General features: G+C 37.9%; 1 protein-coding gene across 5 annotated transcripts in view; it reads left to right on the plus strand.

Annotated features, from left to right (window-relative positions):
• Positions 1–18,850, plus strand: part of ANO4 (anoctamin 4) — a 172,170-nt gene that overhangs the window by 42,490 nt on the left and 110,830 nt on the right. For 4 of the 5 annotated variants that reach the window (XM_031600390.2, XM_090140352.1, XM_090140342.1 and 1 more), the window contains exon 2: positions 13,980–14,186. In XM_031600390.2, the coding sequence (XP_031456250.1) occupies positions 14,117–14,186 (70 nt within the window). In that variant the 5' untranslated portion in view covers positions 13,980–14,116. Of the gene's footprint in view, positions 1–7,294; positions 7,449–13,979; positions 14,187–18,850 lie in introns of those variants that run through there. The other variant, XM_090140362.1, reaches the window with a different exon arrangement.

An 18,850-nucleotide genomic window follows, 5' to 3' on the forward strand; every position in this document is an offset into this window, starting at 1 on the left:
AAAGGCTTGAGATTGTAGATGATAGAATTTTCCTTATCTTGGTGCATTTAGGTGTACTTTTTAAAGACCAGGTGATGACCTATCATTAAAAAATGCATTATGTGTGAAATAAGTTTCGGAGTTGATGTCCTGGTTGAGCACAAATGCAGTAGTTTGGGGGAGAGGGGAGGCAGAAGCAGAATATAACATTCCCTTCCTTAATATAGTTCAACTACTTGAAGGCGTTATTGTAAGTAGCCATAAAATGTATGAGAGAATTGATGGAGGGACCTCTAGAGATTATCCAGTCCATCCCCCTTGCAAAGTAAGCCCCTACACAGGTAGGCATCCAGGCGGGTCTTTGATATCTCCACAGAAGGAGAATCCACAACATCCCTGGGCAGCCTGATCCAGTGTTCCATTATTCTTACTGTGAAGAAGTTCCTTCACATATTGGTGCAGAACTTCCTATGCTCCAGTTTATGGCAGTTTCCCCTTGTCCTGCCCCCATAAACTGCTGAAAAGAAGTTGGCCATGTCTCTTTGACTGCAACACTTAGGATACTTATAAACATTAACCAGATCCCCTCTGAATCTTCTTTTCTCAAGGCTGAACAGACCCAGTTCGTTCAGCCTTTTCTCATAAGGGAGATGCTCCAGGGCTATGGAGACCATGCTTGGTTTTCAGCAAGCAGAAATGTCATGTAAGGAGGCTAAAAACATTATGAATATTATCAGGAATTGAGAGGAAGTACTAAAACATACTATGTTCTTATGTTCCTTTTCTCAAAAAGTTTCATACCTTAGAATTCTAACTCATGCACTTTCACTCATATGCACATAATATACATGTGTTGCTCCAAAAGTAGTGCTTCCTATTTATTTCCATGGAAAATACAACAACTACAACGAGCTCAATAACATTATTTAGTAGAACAAATTCTTAGCCACAAAACACTATTTTTCAGTGTAGTCATCACCTTTAGCTATGGATTTTTCACCAACAATGAACAAGAGACTGCATGCTACGCATGTAAAAATCTGCAGTGGTGGAGGTGACCCACTGTTTCACAACTACTATGATAGTGCCTTTGCATACTTGCTAGGAAAATGTTGTCCATGCAGTTTATCTTTCATCAGCCCCAAGAGACAGAAGTCGGAAGGCATGAAATCTGGACTATACACTGGATGTGGTAGGACAGTCCAGCCAAGACTGGCAATGTGTTCCATGATCTTCAAACTGGTATAGGGCCTGGCATTATTGTGTTGTAAGAGAAAGGTGTTCTTCTCTGACCTGACTTTGGAAGTTTGAGCCTTCAGCTTAGTCAGTGTTGCAGTGTCAGAGTTGATCGTTTGTTGTAGTTCAGGAAATCCAGAAGGATCACCTCTTTCTTATCCCAAAAGACACTGCATATCACTTTACCCTCTGAGAGCTGCATCTTGAACGTTTTTTTCAATGGAGAATTCACATTTCCACTCCATGGCCTGCTGTTTTGACTCCAGGTTGAAGTGGTAACACCACTTGTCACAGATAATGATGCAAACCTTCAGCCTCACACTGGTGGCACACAGGGTCAATAGATCCTGACAAACACATAGTGTTCTTTCTATTCCTGTCTGAACATTTGTGGAGCCCACCTGATGCCAACTTTTCCATACTCCAATGTTGTCACAATAATTTCCAACAGATTGAGGCTGATATTAGCCCTGTTCCCTGGTCATAATCCACCAATTTGCATGAATGAGCTGATTGAGACACTCTTCCTTTCACGGTGTTACAGCTGTGCATGGCTTTCTGCAATATGGCTTGTCTTTCATGTTGCTGTCACCACTGCTGACACGCCATCATCATTTCACTGTGCCAACACCCACTGTTTGTTCTCCATAAACTCTCAGCAGGCATCAATGAATGGCAATGGGTGCAATTTTTTCCACACAGAGGAATTCAATGGCACACCTTTTCTTCATGTGTTCTTCCACATCAGATGCCATTTTGTTGGACTGTCCCTCTGCTGCCATCTGTTGCAAAGCAACAAAATGTAATGGAATACTGTTGGGAAGGTTCAGCGTCTACTGCCATATCACCAGCGTTCACCTCTGATGTAATGAGCCAACATAATAAAATACGAGACACTGCTTTCGGAGCAGCTTTTGTACTTTTTGGTTGAAGTGTTAAAATCATCTTTGGAAATCTGTTTAAGACTGCAGGTAGTGACATTGGGATTATGACTACTGTGGTCCATTAATACCATTTTGTTAGTAGGCTTGTGCTGCTCTGTATAAGAACAAAAAGTTTTCTGTTTTGTAACCACTCACACTAATTTATCGAGAATATCCCTTGCTAAAGCCTCTCACTTTCAAGACATACGTTTATGATCAGAAAGGTATTTGAAGAAAGGGGTGCAGTCAGTGGTATCTGGGATTTTTAGTGCCATTTTGATTCGGGGGCTTAGATCTAGTATGAAGAGGTATGCATTGCTTTTTCTTTCAGGGACTTCCAAAGGCAAGTTTATGTAGTTATATGTAATCAGGCATTCACCCAGGGATGGAATTAGGTGTGTTTTAGTTATTTATTTTTTATTTTATTGATTTTTTTGTTTGTTTGTTTACAGCTTTTTAAAATGATTTTATTTTATTTTATTTTATTTTTAAAGAAGGGCTTTGCATATGGAAGGTGTTGATTTCCCCTCCCAGCCATTGACTAGAATTCTAGAACGCCCTTAAATAATTTTAGGTTTAATTGCCCAAGTGTACCTTACTATGCTCCTGGCTTCTAAACACACTACTCCTCCTATATTTGAATCTTCTCTTTGTGGATAGTGCCATCAAAGCAGCACAGAACAGAACTATCTTTAACTGTTCAAAGATAATCCTGGTTAATAATAAATTAAGCTCTTCTCAGAAGTATTGCTAACAGATTTTATGATTGTACGAGTAATTCTGCTGATGAGATTTCACCTTGTGGATTGTTCAGAAAAATTACCTTCCAAAAATCTGTTTAATTGTATGTTCTGAACTCTAAGAGAAATGGTATCTGAGAATAGAAGCAGTTACTATTCCTTAACTATCTGCTATTACTTAAATGCTCAAATATTCAGTACCTGCGATATTCAGAACAAATTTAACATAATTTTCAGATTGGCATGTTCTGACAAATAGAATTTACAGATTTTTATAACGTTTGTTGTGTATGTATTGTGGTTTTTTAAATTATTTTTTACTTTCTGTATGTGGTTTTGAAAATGAATCATCAGTTACGAGATATTCAGTGTCAGAGATGTAACTGAAGACTGGGAAGTCTTCTTGGAAGAATATTTGTGAAAGTCCTTTCACTGAGAAGATGGCATTTGTAGGACCTAACTTTAGGCTTCTTTGTATAGGTTCTTTCTATAGTCAGGTTGTCTTGGGTGACAGGTTCAGAAAAGTTGTGACTCTACCTCCTCTTAACCTTTAGGAATAACATCTGATGTATGTCGTTTATAACGTGAGCCTTAAAGTCTGTCTTACATACTTTTTATGATTTTCTGAATTGCTAATGTCTCAGAATTATTCACACTTGAAAGAATGATGGGCTTTGCCCTTGCATGAGTTTGTTATTCAGTAAATGAGCTACATAGACCGCCTTTTACAAAAATGAATCTGTATATTATAGGCTTCGTGTTCTATGATGTAGTAACTAGATTTTTGTAGCCTCCTACCATTTTTTCCTGACTCTGCTATAAAGTTCGAGAAATTAAAATTATAGCCATCAGTAAAACACTCTGTTCCCTGTCTCTGCAAACTACTCTGCCAAGTTCAGAAAATCGTGAGATTAGTGCTGTCTTTCAGAGTTTATTGGTCTTCCATCAGAAATATGGTATAGCTTAGAACAGAAATAAGCATGACCTATGTGCTTTAGTCAGTCCAGGTCGGCGTAAGTTGAGAACAATCATCAGATTCCTATGAGGAACATAAGCAGGGACATGGCAGGTTTACTTACCCTTTTCAGTAGCATCTTGTTACTGTTAATTGCCTGGAGTCCAGCCAGAAAGATGAGGTGGCAGATGAACACAGATTTTCTCTGGCATCTGCTGCACACTACAGCTGCTATCCTGTCTGGGGATCACCCTCACTTTATGACCATTTAGAAATCTTGGCAGCATAGGCTTTATTACAATCAAATTGTTACTTGCCAAGAGAGAGTGCTGGAAATTTATGGTGCATGGGAGAAAGGCAAGTAGCATGCGTCTCAACATTTCTGATATAAATGGCCCCTGATAACATTTTTTAGGGCCTGATGTGTGCCTGCAGTTTCCAGACTATGGGAACAGCCTTGATATCCCATAAAGATGGCTGTTCTGGGCAAAAACTCTCCTTGGTGCTGGACTTGACCCAGAACAGGTGATCTGTACAGTCAGATAAACATCAGTCAAAATGAATATTTAGTTTGAAATTATGCAAATGGTGCACCTTTCTGCAATATAGGAAATGATGTTTTTTTCTTATTGAGACTGTAGAGCTGTGTAGTTTCCATGAATCAACATTAATTCCTCTCTGCTTCTCCATCCCCATTTCTGCCCAAACTGTGTGAGGGACCACACCATACTGCTCAAGAGTATGGATGGTGTACCAGTCCCCTAAACATGATGCTAAAATACAGTTAAATTAAGCCTAGTTGCTGTGCTGAAAATTGTTTCTGCCTGAAGAATGGAGGCAGACACATTCAGATGTATCCTGAGCTATCTTTTTTTCCATCTGTAAAGTCTCCTGGGTCTTTTCCTGTTCCATGGACGATGTCTCAGGTTGATTGCACTGTTCTGTGTTATAGAGAATATTAGATTAAATAAGGTAAAATGAGATGTGTGGTATTTGAATTGTAGCAATTGGCATTCAAGTAGTGCATTAATACTTCAAAAGAAAAGAAAAAAAAGGAAAGAAAATCTACAGAAATTCATGGTTAGTCCCTCAGTTTATTCTTTGTTCAGGAAAAATCCTCTGGGACTTAGTGTTTGCTTTCTCTGGACGATGTGGTTTGCACTGATGTCTGTAGTACATACTACTGCTGAGTGTGCTGTTACTGTTTACTGTGCACATATGAGAAAAAGGCTCAAAAATAAGTGCAAACTAACTTAACAAGAAAATCTTTGATTTTAGAAAATCAAAGTAATAGCTAGTTGTGGAGAAAGGAAACATTTCTGAACACAGTGCTTAGCATAAGTGAAAGTAAGTTTTAAATGATCTCATTTCTGAATCTATTTTTGACACATAAATGCCGTGGGTATGTAGTAAAATGAGTAAGACAAGTACTGCATAGTTTCCAAATCAGTAATTGCCACTTAGGAATAGAGAGTCAATCCTCCAGTTTCTTTTGAAACATAGATATTGCTTCAGAACATGAGGAGTTGACATGAGGTTGTTTATTGTGACAGAAACAGAGATCTAAATCTGTTGTTTTCAGTATGAACCTACATTCATTGTAGCACAGTTCTTGCTTACATAGTGCAGGGGAGAGTGTAACAAGTCTGAGCATCCAATCAACAGAAATTCTGTTATTCTTGCAATTTCTTTTGCTTTGAATCTCTTTTGAGCAATTCTGGTAGTCACTTTTGAACAATTTTGAAATTCTGATATTCAACTTCAGGTTGAAATACTTCATATTGTTTGCAGTCCTCGTTTCGCTATACTTCATTGTTTGGATGTATTTTGCTCTCTGGTTCTAATTTTTATATTTTGAATTCTTTCTTACTGTTTGTATATTACAGTAGCATTAATTGATGATTGGCACTCCAGATGGTGTTTCAGTAATTGATATGATAATAGTTTTTTGGCTTGCTCAGAGGCAGCTTATTCTAATTGATAATTTGTATTCTATTTGATATGTTAGATTACATCTTTCAAAGTGACAAGTCATTATAAAATTAAATGCCAGAATATTCCAGTCCAGACAGTCAGATTTATTTTCTTCCTTCTTTTTTTTTTTTTTTGTCAGCACAAACAGCAATTTTTTTCTTAACAATTTGACTCTTTTTTTTTTTTTTCCTTTTTCTTTTTTTTTTTAATAGAAATATTCTACTGAAATCTTCTAGAGCAACTATCAGATTTCAGGGCAATTTGTGCTTTCTCACTACTATTTCCATATTTGAGTAAGTAGAGGAATGTTTTTCTTTTTTTTTTTCCCTCAATAAATACAATTCTAATGCTATTAAAAGTCCAGGTGCAACAATAGAGCAAATCAAAGTAGATATTAAAACAAAAAGAGGAACAAAGACATCAACAAAATCACAGGGAAGCCTGGTAGGAATTCAGTCAGCAGGAATGGTGACAAATGACAAGGACAGCAGCTCACTGGGAGAACTGATGGGTGGCATGTTTTACATACAATTGTTAGGCATATATCCTGACAGCCTGGAAAAAATAGAAGCATACAGACATTTGTAATGTGTTTTGGTTTTGCAGAGTGGAACTAAGAAGTGAAATGTTAGAAATAAAAACACAAGACTTAGAAATGCATCAAACTACGCATATTGGAATAACAATTTCCATTTACTTTCTTGGGTTCATAAGAGTTGCACAAGCAGCACCTTGCATCAACAGCACAGACCTGAGGCAGTTCAGGTGGAAACAGCTTCTCTTCGGGGATATGAAGGGTCATGGAGCTGTCCAGCTCAGCAATATGATCACACCTTCCAACGAGGAGGGTTCTCAAGTAAAAATACAGGTCCCCCCTGAAAGCTGCCTGCAGCAGTCATGATAAATAATCACCACTGAATGTTAGCTTGTTGTAATTCAGTAAACTGCACTCAAGACTAAAATAAACCCTTTGATGATGGGCTTAAGGTAAGTACAAACTTTTTATTCATTAGGAATTTGCTTGGTGCTGACAGAGTTAACATTGTCTCTGGATTGCAGGTATACCATAGGTATTGTATCCCCTGTTAATCTGGGGAGAAAAAGCTGTTCTGGCCTAAAGCACATTGGCAAGTGTAAACCTTTGTCCTCCTGAACTATGACATATTCTTGTCTAAATCAGTGCAGAGAAAACTGCACAACCCCAGTGGATGCACAGACCTTTCTCACTGAATTTCTAGTTTAAGTTCAGACATCCCTTTGAACACGGTTCAAATCACAGACCTTAATATTGATAGATACTGGCATGCACAGGACGATGCTACTCATCCCATTGAAGGAGAATAATTGGGGGAAAAATGCTGACAGATAAAATGTCTTTGTGAAGATTTGTTTTGCTGCTACTGAGACCTGTACACTGATGCTCTTACAGATGTGATAAATGTGAGACCTGGAAAGCAACTGAAGTGGAAAAAGTTGCCTATGGGAAAGCATGACATTGTACCCTATATCCTTTGCTTGACATGGAGACCTAAAGCAGGTGGATTAAGAAGGAGGTTCCCAGTTCACCAGAAAACTGCCTGAAGAACTAGCACATACAGCAGGGAGGCAGAGTCCATCTACATTTGTGTCATGGGGCGAAAGGTATTACAAGGGAAAGAAGAAAACTATAAATGCCATTGTTTCACTGTGTAATTCTGTGTTGAAGCCACGACCTGAACATCATGTGTGTTTCCAGTCCTACTTCTCAAAACATTCTTAATGTGCCTTTCAAGTCTCCCATCCTTAAAAAATGAAGGGAGCATAGAAAGTGTAATCAGGTGATTAGAGGTCCACAGCAGCATATTTATGAGGTACATAATTATGAGGCAAATTGGGTCTGCTAAGCTCAGGAATAGAAACAACGAAGACAGGATACAACGGAGCTCCATAATATCATGAGTGGAACAGAGAAATAAAAAGAAATAGTTGTTTATCAAGGGATGACAGGTTCCAATCAAAGCACAAGAGTTATTCCTTCAGAGAGTATATTTAAGCTGTGTGACTTCTTTCCATCAGAAACTACTAACTATAAAAACATGTACATAAATTTGGAATTCAGCAGGATGGCTCAGTTAAAATACTCCATTTTCACCTCAGAAGAAGAGCATTCATGGGAAATTAGAAGCTTGTCTGTTTACCCAAAGTTTTGTAGTTGTGAGGGGGTTTTGTTGTTTTTGGTTTCGTTGTGTTTGTATTTTATTACATCAATGTAGTTTTCAATATTTTCAAAGCTGTACTTGAAGAATAATCTGAGTTTAGTTATGATTTGTGTTACCAATGGCAAGGGACTTGATTCTGTGTCAGAGAGAAATGAAAAATGATTTAATCTCATGTAGGAATCCTGACACTGTTGTAACATTTTTCCCCAAGGGTGTGGAGAAAGATAGCTATGCTTTCTTTTATGTGTTTATTATCTAAGTAGGGCATAGGGTGGAAAAAGAAAAAAAGGGGAATTGCCTTTATATTATGTTTCCAGCTGTGGGTTCAGAGGGCAGCAGGTGGATTTTTCTCTCCTGCTCATTCATTTCCACCTAGCATTCAAAAGGAACAGAAGAGTCAGTCATGGCATCAAGCATAGCTGTCTTTCTGCTGAGCCTCAGATGAAAATGATTTTGCATGAGAAACCTTTAATCTTACTTGCCCTTTCTGAGCTCCCCCTTTTCAATGCTAGCTTTAAAATGTTAAAAAAGCTGACTATGTCTGCAGAACATCATTGACTTTAATAGAAGATGTGGCAATTTGTGCAAGCTGAAGAAAGGTTGCTTAGCTTTTTAAGGTGGACAGATTGGCTCATTTTCTCCTTTGCTGGGTGTAAAAGTCGAATGGAACCAAATAAGCAATTTGCCCCTTTATGTATTGCATATGAAAGGCTCATTTTTTGCTTTCTGCCCATTTTTCCAAAGTGCATCCTTATGACCATGCTTATCTGTGCCTTAGTGACTGCAGACTGCCCCGAGCTGTCTTGTTTCTTGGGGGCCCTACATAACATCACAGTTGAGTTCCCTTGCTCTGTGCAACACCACAGTTCTGCTCTGAAAGGGACCTTGAAGAAAGGGTCTGCCTCAGTTTGCTGTAGGGCCAAAGCAGAATAAAAGACCCACATAAAGAAGAGAAACAGCTGAAGTAATTTGCCTCCAGCATGAACACTGACATGCTGATAATACCAAAATAAAAAGCCTTATTGCACCTGCCAGCAGCAGTTTCTTCTCCCAGAGATCTACAAAGCAGGTCAGGGCACTTGAGGTTAATTTAGCACTGTTAGATAATAGATCATTTATACAGCTTCCTGCGTCTGCACTGTGTTGTTATTGTTTATTCATGTTCATATTATCTCTATCTAGAGGAAGACACATCAGGAAGGAGCCTATGAGTATGTGCCTATAGCTGAACTGTGGCTGAGCCAAACTGGCCTACCAAGCAGCCTCAGCTTCAATGCAGTATAGTTTGGACACAGTGCCTTACTGGCCCCAGTACTGCCACTAAAACCATCTCTTCCAGCACCAGAACTTTGCACTGTGCTCAGTCCAATGGTGCAGGCTGGCTGGATGAGGCCTTCTAGTGGTGGGCCTTGCTTCATGCTCAGGTATGTGGTGCCAGGGCTGAGGCAGCAGAGCCCCATCACGTACTTGGACTGCTATGCAGCATAGGGTGATTGATATGGCATCTGAAAAGCTGACAAAACAAACAGCACTATCATATAAAGCTTTGCATGCAGGGTAGTTCTAAGCCATGCAGTGGTGTTTTCTACTTCTAGTAATTTTTCCCTCCTTTTTCTTAAGTTAGATTTTGCTTCCTGGCTTTGAAGTACTTTAGTACTCCACTTTAACGTTCTGATATGCAGGTTTTATCTGGAGTATGATAAATTCTCTAGTTATCTCTCATTATCAGATACAAAATATGCTCAATATAAAAGAAATGCTGCTTTAAAGAATAATACCTCATATAAAGACAAAACTGGAAGCAATAAATTAGCCAGGAGCAGGATCAAGGCTGCTCTTCCCTGCTGGCAAGCTGCACAGCTGAGGTTGTTTTGTAGGAAGGGAGTGAAGATGCTTATCTTACATGAACCTCAAACAGAGGCCTCAGAGGAGAACAGAAATGCAGCAAGAAGAGTAATTCCTCATGGAGACAAAAAGCTTGTTTGAGAGAAAATTAAAAAAAAAAGACAGAGAAAGGTAAGGAAAGACATGTTAATATTGAAAATACAGAGAAGGAATTCTGCTGTATGCAGGAAAAGGACTGAGTGATGCATGCAATACTTCAAGGCTCAAACCTCATCCAGCTTCAGAACACTCAGCTTCTGCTTCTGCTAGTGGTTCTCAGACTGCAGAGCACGATTGCTTGAGCCCTATCCAGAAGCTAGTCCTCCAAAGTGGACACTTGGCTCTGGGTACTGGAAAGCATGTAAAACTTCCATTTCCATGTGCCCGGTAGCTCGAGGTTGAAATGATCCATTATAATAAGTGAGAAGCAATAAAATAAACAACTGTTTTTTGCAGCATCTCTACTGTCTATCAGAGCAGTCAAGTGTGTTGCCAGTTCTGCCAAGCTCACTTACAAATGGCCATGCTACAGGCACATAACAGTGGTGGGATTTTGGTGGTCAGCATCTATGTGGTACCAAAACTGAAAGCCAGGGAATGGCTCCACCAAACAGAGTAAACTGAGGACCTAGTCTGCAGAGTATTGCTGGAGAATTTGTCTGTCTTTCTAGGTGTCTTATGTGGGTATTGTCACGCTGCAAAAAGTAATAGATGTCAATTTGAACATCTATTCTTCAGGGATCTCTGCACCATTTTCTCACATCTCTGTCCCACAAAAACTGTGATTCAGCAATAGTGTGGGTTTTTTGCAAGAATAGGGAGAGTTTGCACAAGAGACTGCTTAATGCCAATAATCCCCCATAAGCTATAAGCACTATTTCTAATAGCTTCTCTGCCTCTGATTCCCCCCCTTCTTTTTCTCTACTTTTGTGCATACTAACTGGGAGTGTATTTTTAAGTGCCAGTATTTCTTTTAAAAGGATTTTCGCCCACATGAAAACAAGGTAATACCTCAGCTTTCTGTGATAGAAATCGTAGATTTTTGCAGACATTTACTTCTAGTTTTACAAAAGAAATGAACAGAGAAAAGCAAGATCTGGGCTTCCTCTGGAAAAATCTGAAATGCTAATTAAACAAAGATGCTTGCAACTTTGTCCTGTACTTGTCTTTCTTGAAAACACAAGGGAAATTCACTCTCCTAGGCAAAATAATAATAATAATAATAATAATAATAATAATAATAAAGTATGTGGAGAGTGTGTTGATCTCACAAATAATATTGAATATACTGGTGACACATCATTGGAACAAACTGTACTGTTTTTTGAACACTTTCACATTTTAAATATGTTTAATGAATAATCTGTTTAATTTCCAATAATGTTGGCATGTTCTTTTTCATATAGTTTGGTGTTATTGCTTTATAGCTCCGCTCTTAAGTGCAAGAGAAAGAGGGTTGCATGCAATCAGAGTTTAAATTGTAGGTTGAACATCATTTTGGATGTGATCAGTCTGCAGATCTTACAGTCTTTAGGAAGAATGGTCTGTCTGCAGTATCCATTATTTTGGTGGCTGCACAAGTTTAGGAAACTGAGTCAGAACCACACAACACATTATATGGTGTTTTCAGATAATGAAGATATTTACTTTATCCTCAGATAATCATAGAATGGCTTAGGTTGGAGGACCATAAATATCGTCTAATTCCAAACCCCTGCAATGGTTTGGGTTACCAACCACCAGTTCTGGTTTCCCAGGCTTCATCCAACCTGGCCTTGGATGCCTCCAGGAGTGGGGCACTCACAGCTTCTCTTATGCCAATGCCTCATCACCCTCTGAGTAAAAAAATTGTGCCTAAACACCTAACCCAAATCTCTTCTCTTTTTGTTTAAATCCATTCCCCCCTGTTCTATCACTATCAGATTGTGTAAAACATCAGTCTCTCTCCTACTTTTAAGCTTCCTTCAAGTACTGGAATGGCACAATGTGGTTTCCCCAGGGCTTTCTTCTCTCCAACCTAAACAAGCCCGACTCCCTCAACTTTTCTTCATAGTTGAGGTGCTCCAGCTCCTTGATCACCTTCATTGTAGTTTATATTTGGAACCAGTTTCTAAAAAAGAGGCCTTGTTCTATGACCAAATTAAGATATACCCTTACTGAGATCCAATCAGTAAGGGTGTGTCCATGCCAGTTTATGTTTCACTGAGCTGTACCTCAACTCCCTTGTAAACTTCAGAGAGTTGGTTGCTTCTTATGATAAAGCAATCAATGGTGATGTTAAAAGAATACCTTTGCAATACCTTAGGGATAACTGAACAAGAATTTGATCAGCTATGTTACTATGAACTTCTAGTGACTGCACAAGAAAGCTCCAGGTGGGGCTAATATATTTCACTGTTTGAATCTTCTTACAACTAAATTCTTTATTCAAACAAATGTGTTGTCCTGGCATACTTGTTATTCTGCTCGTGTGGATTATTACACTGCCTTTCACAAGATGAATCAATTGAATAAAATGACTGGGGTTTGCTGGCTGTGTTAATGAAGATGTGCTTCCAACAATCCTTAGAAACAGGCAGCAGTTACATTAGCTCTGTAACCAGGAGGAATGCGAGCAGCTGCTCATAGGAGCACTTCCATTTAAACTTCCTGCAGGAGACCAGCTCTGATGAAGTGCAGCAAAATCAGGTAGCGAGCACACAGCTTCAGTTCTGAATGCACAAAGCCATCTCAAAGGAGAGCAATTTGCACAGCCTTTTTTCATGTGTGCAACCCCACTGTTTTCACCATTTACCTACAAAAGTAACAGCTCTCTTCCCCATAGTAGTGTGTTATGTATTGAAGTGTATTAAGATGTTGGAATTTCAAAACTTGTTCTGTGATCTGGAGGCTTATGTCACATGGACTTTCAGTGGAACTGGAAGACTGGTGTCACTAAGGCAGTCTTGGGAATGACAGTGGAGGACCCCTTTTGCTAACATGTATAGAGTAGTCAGTGCTACCTGAGTGACCAGTTTTACAGTTCATCATTCGCATGCTTACATGTTTCTGATTCTTAGGGTGTGCTGTTTCTCTCTGCTTCTCAGTTTGCCTAGTTATAGCTTTTAAGATTTTCATTTTTCTTTTTTAAACAAAGAGTGGCTGATGAAAGGAATAAGAATCACAATTAAATTAAGCATAAAATGGCATTGTAGAATTATTGTTCAGCTTTGTTGCCTGAAAGAGATGATTGGCTAAAGATTTTGACCAGAGGATGCTGTCAGTAATTCAAGTTGCTGCAATTGCATTAATGTGAACATAAGAAAGTCAGAAACAGTTGTTTTTCTGCCATAAAGCAGCATTTCTTTCTGAGAGCATACAGCAGATAGAAAATGTCAACTTTGTTATTCTCTGTGGAAAAGTAAGGCCTGTCTTTCATCACAGAAAACAATTTCTATTTAAAAATTATCTGTGACAAATGTGACAAATTTGAGAATGTTTGGTGTGAAAGAATTTCCAGCGTTGCAGATGTTTCAGAACTGGTGAAAATGGAATTAGTTTTCAAGCATAAGGTCATGTTATTTTTGTTTGTAGCATTATTGTTCTCCTAAAAACAGATCATTTTAATAAAAACTGATTACTACTTGTGTAGTTTAGTGTCTTCCATACGATGAGACATTCTGGTACATGCAGATATTCAGAAAAAAAGAACCTATTACTGCCAGGTTTTAGTCTATCAATCAGAAAGCTGTCGCTTAATAAACTGTGTGGTACTTATCTCTTTTTTATAGTCCTGTGTGACCTGTGTGATTCTTGAAGATAATTCCTCCTGTAGGCCAGTACAGCAGTAAACCATGACTTTGTATTAATTTAAATATCTATTAGTGTAGTTATTCTGTTATCTGCAGCACAGCAGCAGTAAAGATGTTCACATTTTTCATTTTCATAGAAAATTCATGTTTTTATAATTTTCTTTCCTTTTTTTGTTTTTTTTTCTTTATGAAAGCTTTTATAACTTCATTCTTAAATGTGGCAGTTTTTGTATCTTTATACTTTAGTTGTTCTGTGTTGTTCTCTTGTGTCTAACACTACTAATTCTTATTCCTGACAGGTATAAGTTTATCTATTCATGGGGCTGAAAAGCGTGTGCAAATCTGTCAGCGGAGGACTGCAGCAAGCTACCCAGTGTCACAGCGTCCACCTGTGGTTGGGCACCCTTCATTACCACAAGTCAGAAGGTCACTAAGCATGGAAGCCTCATCAGCTGGATCAAGTAATCCAACAGCCTCTGGTGGAAAAGCAAAAACCCACCAGCCAGGTAATAGATTTAATGCGGCACTTTTTTAGTTCCATTTCTTGCATGGTGTGTCATTGTGTTGTGAAGCTGGTATCAGTAGCATTAGATCACACGTGCATGAAGATCAGTCTGTTGATCATCAGAGCTATAGGTTGATATTTTGTGTATGTTTTCTATCTTTTTGATAGTTACAGATTGCACTGGGAATAGCAAGAGTTGGGACAGCTGAAAATAGGGAATGAAAACATAGGTTTAAACCATAAAAAAAAACAACCATAAACAAATATTTAATGGTATGCAAAATGTTAATGCAGAAAGAAAATTGAAGTATTGTTTTTGTATACTGCAACCTTTCTATACACTTAATTTTAGCCATGAGCTGATGGCAATGCTGTAAAGAGATCCCTATGGATCTCTGTATTTGACGTTAACAGTGGTTTTGAGCTAAAGATGTGACACAATGCAGAGTGCAGACCAAAGTAATTCTGCCAGAGTGAAAACAAATCTCTAAATCTGAAGGACATTTTGCAAACTGTGTTAACTGGTTAGCAAAATGAAACTTTTTAAAAGAAAACTGAGTCTCTTGGGTACTATCAAATTCTTACTGACATCATGAATTCATTCCTTGTTATGTTAACTACCAGAACTATTTCAGAAGTATCTTTTTTTAGAATAGAGTAGTGCATTTGTGCTGGACATGTTCAGTTTTTCAAAGTGAAAATTAAACTCTTAATTTCTATCCTAACTATAGCGAACTGTGACCGCCCATGAGGTCAGTTTTGTAAATTTTATATTGAAGGGTTTTGATAATCTTCCACTATTGCTGCCCAGGAAAGGGGATGATGCACTCTGTAGCAGAAGTTGGGGTACCATGGGACAAAGTCCATTTGTATGAGGCAGACTGCTCTGCCTGCAAACGCTATGGTATGCTTCCATTACCTTGCAGACCTGGGGCATTCCTTAATTTCTGTACAAGTTGAAAGTTTAGATTATTTTGATTTGCTATGTAGCTCTGTTTCCATGAGTTTCACATACCTATACTATTCAGACTCAATAATCTTTGTCAACATGCGTTAATTAGGAGTTTACGGTGGCTCATAACCATTTTCTTTGTTTATTTCTGTTCTTCTATTCACTTGTTAGTGCTATTTTTTTTAGCTTCTGTGTTTTGTCTTTGAGGTACAGAAACTACTACTGCATATATGTTGTTGCTGCTCAATATATGACTGCAGCATGATAAAATATCAATTAAAAAAGACAGCACCACAGTTTGTGAAACAAGCATATTGTTCACGCACAATAGGTTATGCTAATCGCATTAATTTTGAGCTGCTACACGTTCTACACCTATATGTCAATAGATATGGCCTGTGCATTAGCACTAAATAATGCATAAGCAACATATGCTGCCTTTTGATTGAGAAAAAGATCCCTTTTTATGTAGACCACAGAGGTTTCCTAAAATGGAGCTCATTAGTGAGCATCATTTGGATGATGCTTCTCTGAGGAATTCAGCTTTCAGTACAGTCATATGAGATCAGTTTTGTCAATCATATCCTGTGCTTTAGACAAAAAAGATCCATAACCTTCAGAGAACGTGCTCAGCGGCTTAGTTCAAGGAGGCGTTTTCTATCATGAGCTTCACTGAAGTTAATAGGAGTTAATAGAACCTGGAGCCTTGAGGGCTGCAGACTTTTAACAATAGGTTTTATGGGCAGGAATCCTATCTTATACAACTTTTACAATGTCATTATTTCATCTGAAATTATTTGAATCTGATTGTTTATTTCTGTTTAAGAATACTGAATTTTTCTGTGTCTGATTTGAATTACAACCGTTAAAACCGTATTCAAGTAGACTGTTAGAAAGATTATGGTCAGTCAACAACAGTAATAAATAGAACTATTAGGAGAGAAGAAAAAATAAAACTGAAATCATATGTTATTAGTTTCTATTCAGCAGCAAATTATCAGCTCTAACTACATAAATAATTTTCCTAGTACACTAGTTGGACAATGGCAGTACCTTATGAAATGCTGTACATTATAAATAGTTTGGTATTTCAGAGTGATGATTATTCTGACATATATAAATTACCCAGGTAAAATGTCTTGCATGGTCAATGGCAAGGAAACACGTACTGGTTTCTGGAGTGATGATGGAAGGCTAGTGTGGTCATTGAGGTCCAGTGACAATATTTTTTGTTAGACTCTTGGCTTTTAGCATAAATACTACCTGATATAGAAGTTGTAATCTTTAAAGGAAGATGTATGTTGCTTTTGGCATTCTTTTCTTGATTTTTGAATTCTCTTTTTTTATTTCTTATTCAATTGCACAATTTTTATTTATGCATGTAATTATTGGGCATGAAATAAGAAAGAGGTAGTGACATTGGCCAACAGAACAATTGACTCTAGGAGACAAGAACAAATGTGCAGATCTTGAAACTATTGCAATCAAAATTAAAGCAAAAGAGGAAATGTATGTTTTATGAGCTTAGTCACAATATAATGAACTTTGAATCATCAAGGAAGCCATAACTGAGCCCTATAAAACTGATAATTTAATGTGCAAAAGATATCCTTTCCTCATCATAAAATGTGCACATGCTTGTATGTGTTGAGTGATCTTCAGAATATCTATGTTAGTTAAATATGATTTGTTAGTTCAGTCACATTCTCTGTTCTTTGCTGACTGGCAGGGTGTATGGCACACAGCTCCCTCGGATTAAAAGAACAAATTCCTGCAAATAATCCTGCCAGAAAGCTCTGTCATGCAAATATTTCTTGGCAGAAAATGCATGTAAGGCCTGGGAGTAGCTGATGTCAACTCACCTGAAAATTTACGATCCCATTGGCAGCAGTGCTGTTATCTTGCTTGTATAACGTTCTTAGGGACACAGCCTTTTTCAGTGTTTTCTGGTGGGTGTATATGAGAACTTTCTCTCATATAGAATGAAGCATAGAAAAACCAGATTTCAAATAAAAAAGCAGATTTCAAATAAGTTTAACATTCCCTTCATTAATCTTATTTGTGCATTACAAAAAATGGAATACTCACAAGAAGTGGCCCCATGCATTAGTACCTTGATTAATGTCAAAAAAAAACATCTCTGGATGCTTAACTTTTTATTTTCAGCCTTTATTCAATAGAACGCAAGTTCAATGCACCAAATAAAATTCTACCTACACCTGTACTTCAGGTGTTAGCTGGAAATTCTCTTCTGAACACGGGGAGAGTTCTTTCTCCTGACTGTTGGTGACTGCAAAGCTGCTAAAGGGGAGAGCAGTTCACTGCAATTACAGTGGGGACCTTTTGTTCCTGGGCTGAATGACAGGTCGTCAGATGGTCATTATGGGCTACTTTGGGTTTAAAGATTGAACTAGATAGTGCATGATGCAGAGACTGAAATCTTCTGTCACTTTGCTTAGTCATTCAGCCCGATTCATTCATTGCTTTCCTTTTCTTAGGGCAAAAGCCACTTATTCAAAAACACCTGCTCCTAATGAAAAAAAAATCTAGAGGATAAAGGATATTTTTCAATGCTCTCTTTTATTTATTTATTTTTTTAAAATTGGTTTAGGTTCAGTTTTCATTTCGGTTTGTGCTGTACCTGACACACAAAAGTACTGATCCTGCCTGGGATCTGTGCATGCCCTCAATAAGGAACTTCAAAACTAATATTAGTAATTTTAAATGGTGTCTTTGAGGGTGTTCTACTTCTCTGGCAAAGTATGTATTTTTAAACTCCTCTCTTTTCAAATACTTCATTTTTTTCCCCTTCCTGCTTTGATCAGCCTCCTGTTTGCTGTTGTAAAATGATCTTTCATTCACTCTTGCAATCAATTATATATGGTTACTTTAAAATCAGTGCAGCTCATCCTCCAATTTCAGCTCTCAGAGCTGCCGTTAGTTTACGTCATGCAGTTAGCTCACAAAAGCTGCAAAATGCCAGTCCCTCTGCATGTTCTCAATCATTTCACCCTCACAGGGTATCCTTGCAAAGTGGAGCGTCTGGAATGAAACTGGTGGATGTGACTTTGCACCAAATAGGGAACACTGCTGATCCCAAGAAAAGGTCATAGTGTCCTAAGACTAGTGTACCATAATTGTCTTAAAACAATGAAGAATATTTTTGACAGTACTAATTTTGCTGAAGAAAACAGACAATAGATTTAAATAAAACGCAAATAAATAAAATGTTTCTGAGAAATAAGAGGTCCATTTTATTAAAAACAAAGAGTTTATCATCCAGGAAGCAGTCAAGGAGATCTTGAATAATTAGTCAGTGTGTTCCTGTAATGCTTGGCTAATGATTTTTCTTAGATATAGTTCTAACTTAAGTAGGACTTGGTATTACATAAGCCTCTATTTCAAATGTAAAATATGCTTCATGCATCCCAGGGAAAGATTTTTGGCTGTCAAAAGATGGAACAAACTAAATGCTGCTTTAGCAGAAATGTTTTTAAGGTCAGAACATTAATTTGTCTGTAACATAGCTGCTCAGTGATAATTTCCACAAAGGGTTTCTTGCCATCCAAAGGACAGCAAGACCTCTCCCCCAAGCCCAGTGCTGCATTGTTCAGACCTTTCTGTATCTGCTTGCTTGAGCAAGTAGATTAGTATAATAGAATAGGACAGAGCAGGATAATTCATTTGGACCTTCGAAGACCAACAAGCCCAAC

This window comes from Phasianus colchicus, chromosome 1 (genome assembly GCF_987193195.1).
Source record: "Phasianus colchicus chromosome 1, bPhaCol1.hap1.1, whole genome shotgun sequence".
Classification (NCBI taxonomy): domain Eukaryota; kingdom Metazoa; phylum Chordata; class Aves; order Galliformes; family Phasianidae; genus Phasianus; species Phasianus colchicus.